This window comes from Physeter macrocephalus, chromosome 21 (assembly GCF_002837175.3).
Source record: "Physeter macrocephalus isolate SW-GA chromosome 21, ASM283717v5, whole genome shotgun sequence".
NCBI classification, from domain to species: Eukaryota; Metazoa; Chordata; class Mammalia; order Artiodactyla; family Physeteridae; genus Physeter; species Physeter macrocephalus.
The window spans coordinates 81892701-81911807 of NC_041234.1; the positions used below are offsets into that span (position 1 = coordinate 81892701).

The 19107-nt window shown below is 35.4% G+C and overlaps 1 protein-coding gene across 2 annotated transcripts in view; it reads left to right on the plus strand.

Annotated features, from left to right (window-relative positions):
* RADX (RPA1 related single stranded DNA binding protein, X-linked) overlaps positions 1–19107 on the plus strand; it is a 64970-nt gene that overhangs the window by 37911 nt on the left and 7952 nt on the right. For both annotated transcript variants that reach the window (XM_007119973.4, XM_007119974.4), the window contains 3 exons: positions 2924–2997; positions 10275–10565; positions 17946–18113. In XM_007119973.4, coding sequence (XP_007120035.1) covers positions 2924–2997; positions 10275–10565; positions 17946–18113 — 533 coding nt within the window. The remainder of the gene's footprint in view (positions 1–2923; positions 2998–10274; positions 10566–17945; positions 18114–19107) is intronic.

Consider the following 19107-nt stretch of genomic DNA (forward strand, 5'->3'; position numbering starts at 1 on the left):
CTTTAAGGATATTGTGTCCTTTTTCTCTGAGTGCTTTTAAGATTTTCTCTTTGATTTTCAACTGTTTAAATATGATGTGCCAAAGAGTGGTTTTCTTTGTTTTATACTACTGAGCTTCTTGAATCTGTGTATTGATATCTTTCATCAGTTTTGGAAAACCATCTGCCATTATCTCTTCAAATATATTTTCTTCCTCATTATTTCCTCTCTTTCCATGATTCCTATTTCACATATGTTAGCACTTCTAACTGTGACCAACAAGTTTCTTACACTGCATTCTTTTTTATTCATATACATATTTCATTTTTGTTTTTGATTCCATGTTTCAGTTTGGACCTGTCACTCCATTTACTTTTTCACTATGTCCAATCTGCTATTAAACCTATCAGGTTCACTGAGCTCTTGTTGGGTTTCCAACCCAATTAGCTATACTGTGATTCATTTCTAATACTAACTACCCAGACTTAACATCAGACTCTTAAGGGCTTCGTCCTCCACGAGATTGACCTTACTTCAGATGCTAGCCACAGTTCAGCTGGTCCCCAGGCCACCCTCACTTCCAACCAAGTGGCTACAAATTCAGGAGTTCCCATGTCCCCCTCAGAGTCAATCGCTTACTAGAATGATGCAAAGAACTCAGAAAAACACTATACTTACAATCACAGTTTTATTGTAAAGAATACAGATCAGGAATAGCCAAATGGAGACACATAGAGAAAGGTCTGAAAGGGAACATGGAGCTTCTATGCCCTCTCCTTGTGGAATCTGGGCATGTTACTCCATTGGCACATCATTGTATTTTAAATCCTGGCTTGCTGACTCCAATATCTGTATTACCTGTTGGTTGGTTTCCATTTGTACAATTTATGATAGTAATAAATATGACCATTTAAGAGGTTGTATCAAAGAACATTTTAATCCAAATGGTAGATAGTGAACCATGGTACTCTATGTTAGATAGTAAAATGTAGTCAAAATACATCAACTCATTCAAAAGTTAGCACTGAGAAATAAAATATAACAATGGGACATTAAAACTTACTCTTTGCATTCTGTTGGTAATATTTACTCCATAAATATAGAAAATGAACCATACCAGGTTTATCTGAATCCTTAAAAATTGTTAGCAATGTCTCCTTCTAAGAAAAGCAGAAGGTATTATAGGAAAGACTACAATAATATTAACTATAATACTATTATATAGATGAGGGCATGGCATACTATACAATCTATATGACTTTTATCTAAGGTCAATAAGTTGGTGAAAAGGGAAAAGTTAGAGTACAGCTTATTGCCTCTGACAATTTTTATAATATTTGGCCACTATCCATCATATGTAATGTTATTGTCTCTTCTTTTAGCCGTCTTTTCCCTTTCTTTCCTCAGGTATCCTTTTATTTCTTATATTTTCATTTTTCATCTCTTTTTTTTTTTTCAGTTTCCTCAGTTGATACCCGTAGACATTGTATACCTCCACTTCTGTTATGAAGCCCCTCACCGTTAAGACACTTAAGGCATACAAATGAATGATTGTATATTCCAGTAAAAATTCCCTAAGCCACTTTAAAAAAATTCTATACAATATAATGATGCTGTTAGAGTTTGGAAAACTATTTCTTCTGATTTATTTCAGATTAAAAAAATCACTTTATAACACCATGTATTTAAAAGTATATACATACTGTTTAATGATCTCAAAATACATGTAATTTAACTATTTTTTATTTATTTAAATATCTCTCAGAGTTGATGTTTTTCAGTTTACTAATTTCTAGAAATACCATTTTTCAATACTCAGAAAAAAAGTTAAAATTACAACTATAAAATGTGTTTTTATTTGCTGGAGTTTTATATTGAAATGGATGCAGTCTTCATTCATGAAAGCTAGTTCTTTGTATTCATTAATAACTCATTAGTAAAATAAAGAATACTATTATAAGAGACAAATCTATTGATAAAATAAGTTGAGCAATATTATGTGGCATTCTACAACATGACACTTCTATTTTGCTTTATGCTTTTAGTTTGGGGAATACAACAAAAGAAAATGCTCATCATAGAAATATACTGAAAGTATGTAAGAAGGAAGTCTTTATTATAAATGCAAGCTTCTCTCCTCAGCTTCAAAATAAGATGCTTCCCTTTTCACTTTTTTTTCAGTTCAATAAACAGTTATTGAGTGGATATTCTGTGGAGATACAAAAAAAATAAAGTCTATATTTTTGTAGAGTTTATAGTAGAAACTGGTAGAAGAGACAGATTGAAAAACCAGTAATTTTAATACAGTGTGATGAATGCTATGATAAAGTTTATTCATGGTGCTATGACAGCATATACAAGGATCAGTGAGCCTTGACTAGAGATCAAGGTTGGCTTCTTATAGGAAATAATGCCTGAGCTAAATGTTGAAAGAGGAAGAGGAGTTAACTAGGCAAAGGAAAAGGAGCATAGATTTTTCCTGGCTGAAAGAAAAACACGAAGGTTTGAACCAGCATGGGGCTTATAGAAAACTCTGAAATGAAGTTGGAGAGTTAGGCCAAATAGTTTTCCAGAATATTTGAACAAAGCAAAGATGAAAATAGGCCATTGGACAAATTTTTAAATTCCTATCATAGGGAATGAAATATATATCCATCTTTAGTTGACATTTAATAAAGTTGAATACTTTCTTTTGTGTAATACTCCTTAAGAGAACATTTAAATCTGTTGCAGTATTTGAATTATGTTAGTATGGATATTTGTTCATAATTTGAATGTGTTTTCCTTAAATTCCTAATGCATTACATTAAGAAACTAAAGTAAATTTTCTAAATGTATTGAATTAGAATAAACTCTGAATGGAACCAATTAGTTTTTTCCCATTCAAGTCTCTTTTTATAACTATTTGTTAACTATTTGTTATCTTTCAAAAAATCTTTTGTAGAATTCCTGTGCCTCAGCCAGAAACTTCTGCACAAGCAAAAGGAAATAATCCAGGCATGCCAAGCACCTTCCAACGTATGTTGCTTTGACGATGATGACGATGATGATTTATAAAGTCTTTATGGAACACTGTTATATACAGATTGCTGTTTGATTTGATTCTGCATTTTTGGGTCATGCCTGCCACTAGCATAATATAAGTACTTGTATTAAACTATATGTAGCTAGTTATTTTTGTTTCTATTTTTTTTTATATTAGCTTAAGTCCTTGTCAAAAGTACTAGTCCCAAATTTAGAACAATTTGGTATCATCACCAAAGTGCAAGTAAATATAAATAAACTTGTTTATATTAAGCACTTATTAAGTTGTTTCTTTGGTAGTACATCTCTTCAAATGTACTATTTTGAATTAACAGAAGAATAATAAAGTAGGAAGTTTAATTTTTATTTGACAATAAATATAGGTAAAGCTTAAAAGATAGTTGTAGTTCCTTTCTTTGCTGTTAGGTTGACTGGTTTGAATATTTGGGTTCATTTCTGAAGTGATTTCATGACACAATTTAGTTCTGGTAGGGTATCTTTAGAGTGGTTTTGTTTAAATCAGATGTTATAAGGGGTCATCTCTCTAGACTTTTTAGCACTTTAGATCCTTCTTGCTTTTTGAGTTACTCTTATTTGGGGATTGACTTCTAGTCAGTCCGACAGATTAAGAACCCACAAAGGGATCTGGACTATACCCCCCAAAAAATAAAAGATAGAAAATAAGGGGAAGATCATTATAATATAAATATATAACCAAGCTGAAAGCAAGAGTGAAAAATCCCTAAGTGACAGAAACAAAAGAATTTAAATTTAGTGGTGAGTAGGAACTAAAACTAAAACTGCTCTTGGGCATTTCAGAACTAGATAGAGGCCTAAATGATCATAGGCTGAGGTGTAATAATGACATGGAAAAGAGAGTCCAGACCACAGGCCTCTTACATGTGAAGTAGAACTAATATAAAGTTGGAAGGTTATTAAGGGCCAGATAAATTATTCCCATCAGCATGGGGAAGTATCAAGGAGCTTCCTGTATTCCCTGGGCAATGGGTAGGAAAAATTGAATTGACTTAGTACCCACTGCATTGAATTAGAACCCTTATTAAACATCAAATTCTATTCCACTGGTCTATATGTATGTCCCTATGTCAGTATCACAATGTTTTGATTACTGTAGCTTTGTATCAAGTTTTGAAATTGGGGTGTATGAGTCCTCCAACGTTGTTCTTCTTGTTCAAGATTGCTTTAGCATTCGGGACTCCTTGTAATTCCATATGAATTTAAGGATCCATTTTACCATTTTTGCAAAATAGGCTTTTGAGATTTTGATAGGGATTGCATTGAGTCTGCAGATTGTTTTGGATAGTATTGACATCTTAATAATAACTCTTCTAGTCCATGAACATGGGATTTCTTTCTGTTCATTTTTAGGCATTCTTTAATTTATTTCAACAATGTTTTGTAGTGTTCAGTACACAAGTCATTCACCTCCTTGCTTAAAGTTATTCCTAGGTATTTTATTCTTTTAGTTGCTATTATAGTTGGAATAGGTTTCTTAATTTCCTTTTGAATCTCTTGTTATCGGTCTGTGGAGATTTTCTTTTCTTTTTTAGTGAGTTGAGGTAATTTCTTTGCTTTTAGGAATTTGTTTCATCTAGGTTTTCTAATTTGTTGGTGTATGATTGTTCATAGTATTCTATTATAATCATTTTTATTTCTGTAATAAATCACATTTTCATTTCTGCATTTAGTTTTTGTATCTTCTCTCCTTGGGGAGAAGGTCAGTTGAGGTAAAGATTATCAATTTTGTTGGTCTTTACATAGGACAAGCTTTTGGTTTCTTAGATTCTATTATTTTTTCTATTCTCTATTTCATTTATATTTACTCTAAGCATAATTACTTCTTTTTCTTAACTTTGGGTTTAGTTTTCTCTTTTTCTAGTTCCTCAAAGTTTAATGCTACGTTATTGAATGAGATCTTTCTTTTTTTTTTAACATCTTTATTGGAGTATAATTGCTTTTCAGTGGTGTGTTAGCTTCTGCTTTATAACAAAGTGAATCAGTTATACATATACATATGTCCCCATATCTCTTCCCTCTTGTGTCTCCCTCCCTCCCACCCTCCCTATCCCACCCCTCTAGGTGGTCACAAAGCACCGAGCTGATCTCCCTGTGCTATGCGGCTGCTTCCCACTAGCTATCTGTTTTACGTTTGGTAGTGTATATATGTCCAGGCCACTCTCTCACTTCGTCACAGCTTACCCTTCCCCCTCCCCATATCCTCAAGTCCATTCTCTAGTAGGTCTGCCTAGGGCAGAGTCATTTGAATACTTATCTAAACTCCCAACAATGAACATTTTGGTACATGACTCTTTTTGAATTATGGTTTTCTCATGGTATATGCCCAGTAGTGGGATTGCTGGGTCGTATGATAGTTCTACTTCTAGTTTTTTAAGGAACCTCCATACTGTTCTCCATAGTTCTTTTTTTTAATATTAGTATTTCTGCTGTAAATTTCCCTCAGATCACCACTTTCACTGCATCTTATAACTTTTTATGTTGTATTTTCATTTTTGCTCATCTCAAGGTATTTTATAATTTCCCTTGTGACTTCTTATTTGACCCATTAGTTGCTTAATAGTGTGTTGTTTAATTTCCACATATTTGTGAATTCTCTAGTTTTCCTTCTATTATTAATTTCTGGCTTCATTCCATTGTGGTCAGAAAAGATACTTTGTAGTATGTGATTCTTTTTAAATGTATTGAGGCTTATTTTGTGGCCTAACATATGGTCCATCCTGGAGATATTTCATGTATTTTTGAAAAGAATGTGTATTCAACTGTTGTTGTATAAATATATATTTAAAGAAGTTTAGCTTCTACCCCTGTTCCCTGCATCCTCTTCCTTCTCCCCCATTATAGGTAACTTGTTAATTCATTCTATGGTATGTCTTTGCATTGTTTGTTTTATAATATAAGAAGGTATGTGTGTATATCGGAGAGAGAGAAAGAGTCACGCCCCCCCTTTCTTAGATAAACATACAACTACCTTTGAGAGCAATTTGACAAGACCTAATTTATTGAAAAAGTTACACCTTGTGACCTATATGTTGGGCACACTGGGAGACATGTTCTAAGATGAGTATTGGAGCATTGTTTAAAATAGGAAAACTCTTTTACGTTCATTATTTTTTCTTTTTTTAATTGAGGTATAATTAGCATGTAACATTATATTAATTTCACATGTGCAACATAATGATTTGATATTTGTATATATAGCAAAATGATTCCCACAATAAGTCTAGTTAACATTCGTCACCATACAGTTACAAAAATTTTTTTTCTTGTGATGAAAACTTTTAAGATCTACTCTCTTAGTAAGTTTCAAATATGCAATATGATATTAACTATAGTCACCATGCTGTACATTACATCTCCATGACTTACTTATTTTATAACTGGAAATTTGTACCTTTTGACCCACTTCACCCACCCCTTCCCAAACCCCTACCTCTGGCAACCACCAATCTGTTCTCTGTTATCTATGAGCTTGTTTTTTTTTTTGGGGGGGGGGTCTGTCTTTTTTTTTTTCCACATGTAAGTGAGATCATACAATATTTGTCTTTCTCTGTCTGACTTATTTAACTTAGCATAATGTCCTCAAGTTTCATCCATGTCAAGATTTTATTGTTATCATGGCTGAATAATATTCCATTGTATATACACCACCTGTTCTTTATCCATTCTTTCATTGACGGGCATTTAGGTTGTTTTCAGGTCTTGGCTATTGTAAATAATACTACAGTGGACAGGGGGGTGTATATATCTTTTTTTAATGTTATTTTTTTAACCATTATGTTTATTGTATTTATTTTTTTACAGCATGTTCTTATTAGTTATCCATTTTATACATATTAGTGTATATATGTCAATCCCAATCTCCCAATTCATCACACCACCACCCCGCCCCGAAGGGTGGTGTATATATCTTTTTGAGTTAGTGTTTTTTATTTCTTTGGATAAATACCCAGTAGTGGAATTGCTGGATCATATTGTAGTTCTATTTTTACTTTTTTGAGGAACCTCCATACTGTTCTCCGTAGTGGCTGCACCAGTTTACATTCCTACCAACAGTGTATGAGGGTTCGCTTTTTGCCACATCCTCACCAACACTTGTTATTTCTTGTCTTTTTGATAATATCCATTTTAACAGGTGTGAGATGATATCTAGTGGTTTTGGTTTGCATTTCGCTAATAGTGATGTTGAACATCTCTTTTATGTACTTGTTGACCATCTGTATGTCTTCTTTGGAAATATGTCTATTCAGATCCTCTGCCCCCTTTTTAATCACATTGTTTATTTGTTTGTTTGTTTGTTATCGAGTTGAACAAGTTCTTTATATATTTGGATATTAACCCCTTATCAGATACATGATTTGCAATCATTTTCTCACATTCTGTAGGTTGCCTTTTCATTTTGTTGATGGTTTCCTTTGCCATGCAGAAGTTTTTTAGTTTGATATAGTCCCACTTGTTTATTATACTGCAGTTTTAATTAATGAATTATATCTATATGTGTTAACATGGTTACTGTTGTATTTCCAGATATGTTTCATGATAGCTTTGGAAATTACTGTGTCTGTAAATTCAAAAGCCACTCATTTTGTGAATATATAGCTAATTTGTGTATGTCGTTTGATTGTGCTAGTTATTTTGAAGACTACAAAGTTTAACATCTTATCGTTTGTATCTGGTAACTTAGATAAGTAAGTAAGACATACATTGAAAAGTTCACAATAAACAATAACAGTACTACTGAGATCATAAGACATTATAGGTAGCCTCTGACTTACACAATTCTTTAAAAAGTCTATTATATACTTGCTACCAAGCATAGACCTGATCACTGATTGAAATACTCTGTTTTTTTCTAGCCTCGTAGATCTTGCACCAGCATGGGGTCAGTGAAGGCAAGGGGGAAAGAGGCAAAGGAAATAGCTCCTCTCCCACCCCCATGCCTCCATACACCCCTACCTATCACTCTTATCCACATAATGAAATGCTTAGAGTAGATTTTGTGAAGAAGCAAAAACACTATGCCTATACACATACATTTATACCATGTCCTTTTTCACCTCCCAACCGAAATGTGGTCTTCTCCTGAAATTTTTCCTCATTAAAACATAAATCCGTTCTCACCAGAAATAAGGGTAAAATGAATCATTAAAATAACGGTGATCACTATAATTCTGATACATAATTAGATATATACAAAAATATAATTTTGCTAGGTAATTAACCTGTATCTTAGTTATGCATTAGGCCTAAACAATAATGTTTTTCATTTGGTAATTTTAGTAATATTCAAGCTAAAAATAAAAGAATTCTAGTGTATAATTTTCCATCTTATTTTTAGAAAAACCTGAGCTCTAGATGTATTTTGTCTCTTTCCTAATTATTGCCTTTGAAATCTTGCTATTCACAACCAGTGACTGCCAATATCTCTTGTACTGATTTCATACCCATTTGTATTAATTATGAACATATAATTGGGATAGTTAATTACAGTCCCAAGTTACTAAATTAAAAAACAATGCATGATTTTTTCAGAAGAACTTTTCATATAAACATTAAACCTTGCCAGTTCTTAACACTCAAATAAGAAAACAGGCATAGAAAATATTCTGACTTATTCCTGACAGTGTCAATCATAGGATTTTTTTTTCCTATGCAATGGATGTAATTACTTAATTTTTAAAGATTGGAATGGTCCGTAACTTGTTCTTTGCATGCATTATTTTAGAACAAATCAGTCAGGAATTCTCACTATAACTTGGGTTGTAATAGCTACTTATTGCTAATCTAATTATGTACTTTTATTAGTTTGGGTAAGGGAAATTCATTTCTAGAAGGTAAAAAGGATAAATCATTGCCCAATCCTCACTTTACTCCTATTAACTTTTAGTTTTTCTCTTGGCTTTTATTGATTCCTTTCCTTTTCATGTGTGATTAAATTTTTTATCCTTTTCATTTGTTATCAAGCGTTATTATAGGAAGTTATGCGTGTTCATCAACTAAATTTTAAGTTTAAAAAAATACTCTTGTAATATCACAGTGTTTTGAATACCTGGTAAGAAGTTCACCTCTTCATCTTCTCTAAAAATTCAATGTAGTATTTTACCTCGTAATAAATTTTCAGTCTCTGTCTAGGTTTAAGAAACCAAGAAAGTAGTCTGGGGATATGGAATACATTTCAAAAACAGAAGTGATATATTAACCACACTGAAACCTTGCTGTTGAAACACCCTTCTGTCTCAGCATGGTTTTTTATGCTAGGAAAATAATAAATGCCAAGGCATAGGCAGCCTACAAGGAAGCAATTCAGCAACCTTGCTAAACTCTGGAACAGAGTTGCTGTCAGCTTGCCTTAGCTAGCAGAACTGACAGTGTGAGAAGTTCCAACATCTATTTTTTTCTGATTCTTCTCTATGTCTTCAGTTCCCAGGGTGTATTATTTAATTAAAATATTATTTTACCAAATTCCTTAGTGCAGTATTTGGTACATAATAGGTGCTCAATAATTATTTGCTGAGTGAATTGAATGAATGGGTAAATGTCATAATGTGTAAGAGGGAAATTATATTCTGCCTTAGAAACTAAATATGTTAGATAAATTGTACATAAATGATAAACTGACTTGATGATAGAGAATAATTAAGAGTTGAAGTGGTCTTTCATTTCAATTTAGTTCCCTCTTTGTTTTCCATATGTTATTTATATCTGAAAGGAATATCATATCAACGGTCCTTCTGAAAGAGAGTTATATCCAAAAAATAGACTGTATTTTGTGTGTGTTCAGGATACTTTCAGCAAAGATTAACAAAATTTTATTTTAAGCTTAAATTCCACCAGTAGTGAGTGGTGGTCCAATCTCTAAAGGTTATTATTCTCATGAATTTTACTTAACTTGAATTTGTCACTGAATATAAAAGGATTGTTTGTTTATTTAAGAGCATTTAGTAAATATAGAAAAAGTATAAAGAAGATAATTACAAATCTCGTTAATTCCAGCAACAGAAAAAACAATATTACTTTTTAATATTTTGGAGTAAAAGTTTATTTTGAAGGTGAATTCTAGTTCTTTCCTCACTTTAATAAGAGTTACCTTTTGGACATTCAGTTTACATTTTGTAGGTGGTTGATTTTTAAAGTTAATTAAGCTATTTCTCATTAATCTGTGCTTTTTTTGTAGTGATTTACCTGATTTGGTTAGTTTATAGGTCTCAATTGTGTTCATCTCGCTTCTTTAACAGGTCGAGAAAGCACAAGCACTGGTAGAATAGGGAAAGCCAGAAAAACTATAAGTGATAAATGGGAAAGTCAGATGTGGAGAGAGAAGAAGCTCGGCTTAATAGATCACCTGCGATACAGCTGTGTTTATCCTGAAAGTATTCCACGGAGATTTGTTTTAGAACACAGAGATTTTCTTACTCAGCAGTATAATTCTCAGCCTGCAAAATACATACCACAAGAAGGAAGGCCCCCAAAACTTTATGATTTTAAGAGTGCCCTAGTCCTTGGACATTTTGAAGTAACCATCTTAGGTAAGACACCTGTTCTTCTCTTTGAATATTGTTAATTTGACATAATTTAAATATAGATGATACTATTTTGCTTTAAAAAATTAAGCGCTCTACCTCCCCACCACCAAAAAAGTTAAGCCCAAGGAGAACTCCTGTTTGGCTCAAACCAAAGGAATGGAGCACTAATTCTGGAATACATTAAGCTTTAATTGTGGGCTTTTAAATATTGGCAAGTCCTTGGAAAGTACTGAGGAGAGAAGAATGGGAACCAAGGGAACTTTGCTTAGCCCTGATTCTCCTACTACCTCTAAAACTGATTCTCTTCTCCTTTAGCCACCACTTTCTTGCTCATATTCTCTACCTCTTTCTCAGTGCATCTGAACCACTGAAGGGTAAAATGTAGGTTAAAGAGAAAGGCATACTAATTGAGAGAAGATCCTATGAACAGACACGTCTGTTTAGCCTGTGAAGAAAATAAAATTCTCAAGTAACAGGTTGAACAGAAGGGTACTATTCAAAAAACTATCTTGTCTGACAAGGGACAATAAACTGATTTTCTCAGGTTGTTCTAAACTGACAAGTAGCTATAGAACTTATACAAATTTAAAGTCAACACATTTTTAAACTTATGTTTATTTTTTATTTTTTTATTTTTTTTATTTTGGCTGCGTTGGGTCTTTGTTGCTGCATGCGGGCTTTCTCTAATTGCGGCGAGCGGGGGCTACTCTTCCCTGCAGTGCGCAGGCTTCTCATTGTAGTGGCTTCTCTTGTTGCGGAGCACGGGCTCTAGGGCACGTGGGCTTCAGTAGTTGTGGCTCGCGGGCTCTAGAGTGCAGGCTCAGTAGTTGTGGTGCACAGGCTTAGTTGCTCCGCGGCATGTGGGGTCTTCCCGGACCAGGGCTCGGGCCCGTGTCCTCTGCATTGGCAGGCAGATTCTTAACCACTGCACCACCAGGGAAGTCCCAACTTACGTTTATTTATTTTTTTTTTACTTTTTAATTTTTAAAATAAATTTATTTATTTTAATTATTTATTTTTGGCTGCGTTGGGCCTTCGCTGCTGCGTGCAGGCTTTCTTTAGTTGCGGCGAGTGGGGGCTACTCTTCGTTGCAGTGCACGGGCTTCTCACTGCGGTGGCTTCTCTCGTTTTGGAGCACGGGCTGTAGGTGCGTGGGCTTCAGTAGTTGTGGCCCGTGGGCTCAGTAGTTGTGGCTCACGGGCTCTAGAGCTCAGGCTCAGTAGTTGTGGTGCACGGGCTTAGTTGCTCCACGGCATGTAGGATCTTCCCGGACCAGGGCTTGAGCCCATGTCCTGTGCATTGGCAGGCAGATTCTCAACCACTGCACCACCAGGGAAGCCCAAGTTACATTTATTTTTAAAGTTTGTTTCTCATGAATGAAAAATGTACACAAAAATTAATTATAAAATAAAAGCTTAACCAAAATGAGCTACTCTCTAAGTTTTTTATTTGTACTTGAAAGGAAGATCTTGTTACCTTAAAATGAAAGAATGATGAAGTGCCATTAGTAAATTAATTAAATGCCTGAAAGAAGATGCATTTCATAGAGTTTTACACCTACAGTACTGAAGTGAATTACCTTGCCCTTTATCAAGATTCCTGTTTCCCCTTTACTCTCTCCCACTCCTTCTTCCCTACCTCCTCACACATAAATATGTACATACATGTGATTGTGTATATGTATATAATCTATGAAAAGTATAAATTCCCACTGACTCTGTTAGACCTTCTCAGACCTAAGTTTCAAATGCTTCTTTTTCCTAGACTGCATTGCTTGGTATCTTTGGGTAACTTATCAATCTTAGTTTTATATCTAGGAAACAAAAATTATAGCGGAGATTTTTCATACATCACAAAAAGTAACCATGAAAACCATGAGTTCATCTGGAATCACAGAAATTGAATACTTCTTTTCAACATGTCACTGATCCTCTAAACATCTCAGCTATCTTATAAGTATTGTGAACCTTTGTAGCTTTACTATGCATCACCTAAAAGCAAGAGTCAGATATAAAGAAGGCAAATTTGTCATTCTGCCCAACCAGCTGTAATCCATGTTAGAATTGGGCTGTTTTATATTCTACCATTTTTCAAGGACATAAGTGGATTTACAGGGATAAAAGACAGTGAAAAATATGTATGGATAAAACAAAACAGAGCATTTAAAAAGATACAGAAAAAAATAGGTATTACTAGGTGCCTGTAAATAACAAATTATTACCATTCGGTAGTAATTTTCTGCGAGCTTTCTGGCAGGAAGGGAGAAAAAGGATTGTTCCCGATGAGGTACTTAATTTTAAAGGTAAAAGAAGCCTGGATATCTTCTAGTCGTAACCCCCTAGCTAGGTAAAAGCCAGGCCATGATTAAAAATCATGTCTTAATCCCCTACCCCTATACGGTCCCTCCCCCTTCCCTCTCCCACCTGATAACAACTAACTTGTTCTCTATATCGTTGAGTCTGCTTCTTTTTTGTTATACTCACTAGTTTGTTGTATTTCTTTAGATTCCACATGTAAGTGATATCATATAGTATTTGTCTTTCTCTATCTGACTTATTTCACTTAGCATAATGCCCTCCAAGTCCATCCATGTTGCTGCAAATGGCAAAATTTTATTCTTTTTTATGGCTGAGTATTATCCCATTGTACACGTATACCACATCTTTATCCATTTATCTGTTGATGGTCACTTATGTTGCTTCCACATCTTGGCAATTATAAATAATGCTGCTATGAACATTGGGGTGCATGTATCTTTTCAAATTAGTGTTTTTGTTTTTTTTGGATATATACCCAGAAGTAGAATTGCTGGGTCATCCGTTAGTTCTATTTTTACTTTTTTGAGAAACCGCCGTAATGTTTTCCACAGTGGCTGCACCAATTTACATTCCCACCATCAGTATGCAAGGGTTCCCTTTTCTCCACATTCTTGCTGACATTTGTTATTTGTGTTCTTTTTGATGATAGCCATCCTGACAGGTGTGAGGTGATATCTCATTGCTCTGCTCTTTTAGTGTGAAAGCAGCCATAGACAGTGTGTAAATGAATGTGCATGGCTGTGTTTGAATAAAACTTTATTTTTAGACCCTTAAATCTGAGTTGCATGTAATTTTCACAAATCACAAAATATTCTTGTTTAGATTTTTTTTTCAACCATTTAAAATGAAAAAACGTTTCCTAGCTCATGGGTTGTACAAAACCAGGTAGAGGCTATATTTGACCCTTCCCCCCACCAACTCATAGTTTGCTGACCCCTCTTCTAGATTCCTGTTTTTAGATGAAACTGATTAAACCAATCAAGGCAGCTAAGTCTGTATGATTTTTAAAGTTCTTCCAACGTGAAGTTTGTCCAGCCTACACTGATACTACCTTCTAGTGGTTTATTGTCCCTCTGCTGTATCTTGCTGATCTTTGGAGGACCCAGTAATTTTGAAGTGTCTTATTCTGGGAGCCAGAAAGGTTATTCAGACCATAACCCTGTTACTTGGTCATTAGCTCTGACTGGTCTAGGGTGAATCATTATTGAAAATATTGAACGGAATTTGTAATCATACCTCCCACGATTCTAATGGCTCCCAACAACCAACTGGGTACTGTGGCAATATCAGAAACCCATCTCAGAAGTACCAATTCTCGTGTTAAAATTCTTGCTATGCCATCTCACTTGACTCAAATAAGTAGATAGTATTAATAAGTGCTAAAATCTCAGCCCATTGCCTATTGTGTAATAACACACTTCAAAGAGAAGATATTGGGATGGAGTAACAGACTAAATTTTCAATGCCTTTAGCCCAGGTACAAAATTTTTAATCTACTGGTCAATTTTAAGAATTATTTCTCACTTTAAATATAAGAAGGTATTTTTCAAAAGCTTTATTGGACTCATAGATGGTATTAGTATATCACTGACTCTGCCAACACTAATTTAGTCACCCATGAAATGCTATGAGTCAGTTAAAGCTTAAGAGTTCCCTCTTCGATTTGCATTTGACTTAGACAATAAGGAAAATATTCAGCCAGTCTTTAGTAAACCTCTGAAAGCCATCTGTTTATCTCTTGGAAATCAAGAGATACAAACCCCAGTAACAATAGGTATAATTTAAGGAGAGCTGTCAAGACAGTATTTTCTAGAGTTTTTGTCAAAAGATTTTTTGTCAAAAATTTTTTATATGGTTTGTTCTTTTCCTTTTCTGCAAAATGCATTTAAATGATAATTTAAAAAATTTAATAGCATTAATTGTAACATCAAAGTAATGTAATATGCTATAGTTACATGGAAATCATAAGGCTTTACTTACCTTGATTTTTTTCTCCTATTAAAGCAACCAAGCAGGCCAACATAATTCCTGCCCTCCTTGGTACTGGCCTGCAAGCTCAGGACCAATTATTTGTACCCCTGAGGTATGCCTTCTTCCGTACTGAAGACTACTTGAACCATTAACTGAGTAGCACTAGGTTCCCTCATTCTTGGTTCCCTAACTGGCTATATCCTTAGGATATTCTATCCCACTGGCATGCTTCCCATTCTTGTATCTTGAATGGAGCAGCACACTGGATTATATGGGTTCCAGAGCTGGTTACTGTTGCCACCCCTTAATTCTGTCCCTTATTCCATTGCATAATACAAGTAATTTAATCCTTAAATCTTAAGTAGCTACTATCAGATTTCATCAGTGTAAGACACACTTTTTTCCCCATATTTTAACATATTTGAAAATTGATACGGATCTTATAATCGATGTCATGCCTTTGTTTAGTTGGTAGCATTTTTCTTTCTTAGTGGTATATAAAATAATGATCATCTTAAAAATCAATGGTATCTTAGATTCCACGAAACATGGTATATGCCAAGTACCCTTAGCTAGGTGCTGGGATTACAAATTGCCCTCCTCTGCAACACACACACACAAACACACACACTTTTCATTGGAGAAGAAATTCAGTGACAACAAAGAATTTGAGAGGAAGATATATAAATTGTATACAATACACTTTACAAAAGAGGAATATGAGCTTGTTTGATTTTATATCTGCCTCTAATTTTTAATATAGTTCACATATATTATCACGTTTACCTAGATAGTATGTTGTAAGTTATCTAAGTAACACATAAACAGTAAGTCACCACTGAAGTGCATTATACATGTACATTGTGGGGAGGATGTTTGTGTTCATCTCTTTTGCTGTTGGGAATATGGATGAATTCATATTTGAACACAATGCACAAATGTCCTGAAGCCTAATATTCGAAAATTTTAGGTTAAAAATACACACATATACCTTCTTTTGCTCAATTTAACAAATATGTGCTGAGCACCTAAGGCATGCCCAGCACTGTTCTGGGGGCTGAGGTTACATGCATTAATGCAACAGATAACAGAGCCTATGGTAAAATGAGATGGTGATAAGTGCTAGAAGAAAAGGGTTGGAGAGTGCTGTTGTAGGAAAGGGCTAAATTTTAAATAAAGTTGTCAAGGGAGGTCTCCCTGAGAAAATAACATTTCACCAGACACCTGATGGAGGTGAAGGAGCAAGCTGTGTGTTTATCTGGGGAAAGAACATTCTATGTACAGGAACATCAAGTACAGAGGCCCTAGGCGTGTTTACTTATACATTTGCACTCTGAACTCTAGTTTTAACCAAACAACTCATGATGAATTTTACCAATAATGTTGAAGCTAAACTCACAGCATTCTGTAATTTAGAAAGCAACTCATAATAGTATCAGTGACACACTGATAATGAAGCTATCTTCCTGAAAATATCAGGATTTCCAACTTCTGATATTTTCTCAATTCTAAAGCATACTTTTTTTTTTACATTTGCAAGTTGGAATGCATCTCATGGTCAATGGGTACATTAATGCAGTGTTTCCTTTTTCATTAAAAAACTGTTACTAGGGCTTCCCTGGTGGCGCAGTGGTTGAGAGTCCACCTGCCGATGCAGGGGACACGGGTTCGTGCCCCGATCCGGGAAGATCCCACATGCCGTGGAGCGGCTGGGCCCGTGAGCCATGGCCGCTGGGCCTGCGCGTCTGGACCTGTGCTCCGCAACGGGAGGGGCCACGACAGTGAGAGGCCCGCGTACCGCAAAACAAAACAAAACAAAACCTGTTACTAAATTGATGGTATGTCTTAGAGTTAGATTTGGTATTAGAATCAAGGAAATGGGATGCCATCGTGTGCACATTGACATGAGTTTTGCAGCATTGCTAAAAGTTCTGAGGTAGCTATACTTATAATACTGAATTTGAATCCACAGTAAATTCTAGATGGCATGACTATTTTAGTTTATGAATACCAGATTTTAGTAATCCTTAAAAAGCTTTAAGTAGCCCTTAGTTGTTTAAGTTAAAGCTATGGAACTTAGTGTCATTTGCCCATAAAAAACAAAGAACGGACTTGCATTTCTGGATCAGTTTACAGCTTAACTGGAAGGACTTGTTTACTTATCATTTGCTCCTACTCCATACTTCAGCATTGCTATAGGGCTGAATAGGAGAGATATAGAATCTACGGGACTTGCTGACTAAAATATCAGGGAAGAATGAAAGGGAGGAGTTAAGGATAACTTCTAGGTTTCTGGTTTGGGTGACTGGGTGGAATTCAGAGTTTTCAGGATGTGTTTTGTGCGTTTACCCTTGCTCCAGCCAAGATGGTCTCCTTAACTCTGGTCTTTACTTTTGGCTTCTCCCTGTTCTGCCTGAAATACTCTTCTCTCTGTCTATTTAAATGTTACTCATCCTTTAATACCCAGCTCAAACCCTTGCCTCTAGGAAGTCTTTTTTTATCCACCCTAGTTGACATTGACCCTCATAAAGAGATAACAGACACAGGTCAGGATTCATGTTGGTTGTTTCCCCATACTGCAACCTTTTCTAGCCCTAATGGTGAGTGATTAAAGTTTTTCTTGTATATTTGAGGACAAATGGAACCTTGTTACTACCGTCCCTTGCCTTGCTTGAGTCTTATATCCTTAAGTCCAAATGGCAGTAAGTGAACCAGTAGTTACCTTTGAATTCTCCTATCCTGTAATGGCACCTGTCATGAATGATGAAGAAAACACCCTACATGTCTTCATTTATGTGACCAGGCTATCCTCTGGATATTGAAATTTAAGCCTTCTGTCAATATTAAAAGATTTGGGATTGTTATTTCCAGCGGTGGAGACAGATTGCTCCAAAGTGTCTCCTCTTTCAACCAATAGCATGTATTCATAAGTGTTTGCACAGGAAAGGGTTTAGTTCCTAGTTTTGAAAGTTTTGTTTTTTTTACAGTTTTGAAGCTATTTGGCACATGTGCGGATCAAACCAGCAAATCTGGACACGTTAGCACCATGTACTAACCCATTGCACTTTAATAAAGTGTGATTTTTCTTTAACAGGTCTGAATCATGAGATAGCAATCAGTGTTGCATTCCTCCCCGAGTATTCTTCGGAAGATGTCCGAACATCTCAAATAGACACATTATTAACCTGCATGAATTACAGCTGTCTGTTTCCACAGAAATCAACTGGCAATGACAGACTGCAAGGTTCAAGAGCACTTACCGGTAAGACAAGCTCAGGATCTTTTCACTCAGAAAATAAAATTAATTAATATTGCAAACGTGCTAACCTTAAGATGTTATTATATAAGTAGTTCTAGCCTTAATATTTGGTATAGTTTAAAGAGTTATTAGGTAAAGGTACCCAAAGACTTATAAATGAGAATATATTTTTAAATAAAATTGGATAGATTAATGGTTCCTATTCCAGGCAGGCATTAAGAATGTTCTCTTATAATACATTTTTAAATGTAAGTATTCATTAGACCTAAGTGGTATGCACATGGAGCAGTGCAACTTTTACTCTTCTCTCCTTTTAATTCAGGCCTTTCACCTTATAATTGCCTGAAATCTCAATACCTCCATAGTATAGTACAGTACAATTGTTTTCTCTTATAAATATTCAGTTATTCAAGTGCTATGCAATAAATTTCTTCAGGAATGCCAGGAGTGTATGTAATCCCAGTAGTGAAACCCTTCAACCAACTAATTGTTTAGGCTGCTACATAATATCCTGAACTTTAAATCATTTCTATATACCAATAAAATTATGTGTCCAATTATAATTATCCTATTCACTTTCTGTTGTCATTTCTATTTCCTAAGCATGTGGTAAAGTTTCTAGCCATTTTCATTGAGCTTATAAGAATATTACATTTCGGGCTTCCCTTGTGGCGCAGTGGTTGAGAGTCCGCCTGCCGATGCAGGGGACGCTGGTTCGTGCCCCAGTCCGGGAAGATCCCCCATGCCACGGAGCGCCTGGGCCCGTGAGCCATGGCCGCTGAGCCTGCACGTCCGGAGCCTGTGCTCCGCAACGGGAGAGGCCACAACAGTGAGAGGCCCGCGTACCACAAAAAAAAAAAGAATATTACATTTTAAAAAGCTTTAAAGGGCTTCCCTGGTGGCGCAGTGGTTGCGCGTCCGCCTGCCGATGCAGGGGAACCGGGTTCGCGCCCCGGTCTGGGAGGATCCCACGTGCCGCGGAGCGGCTGGGCCCGTG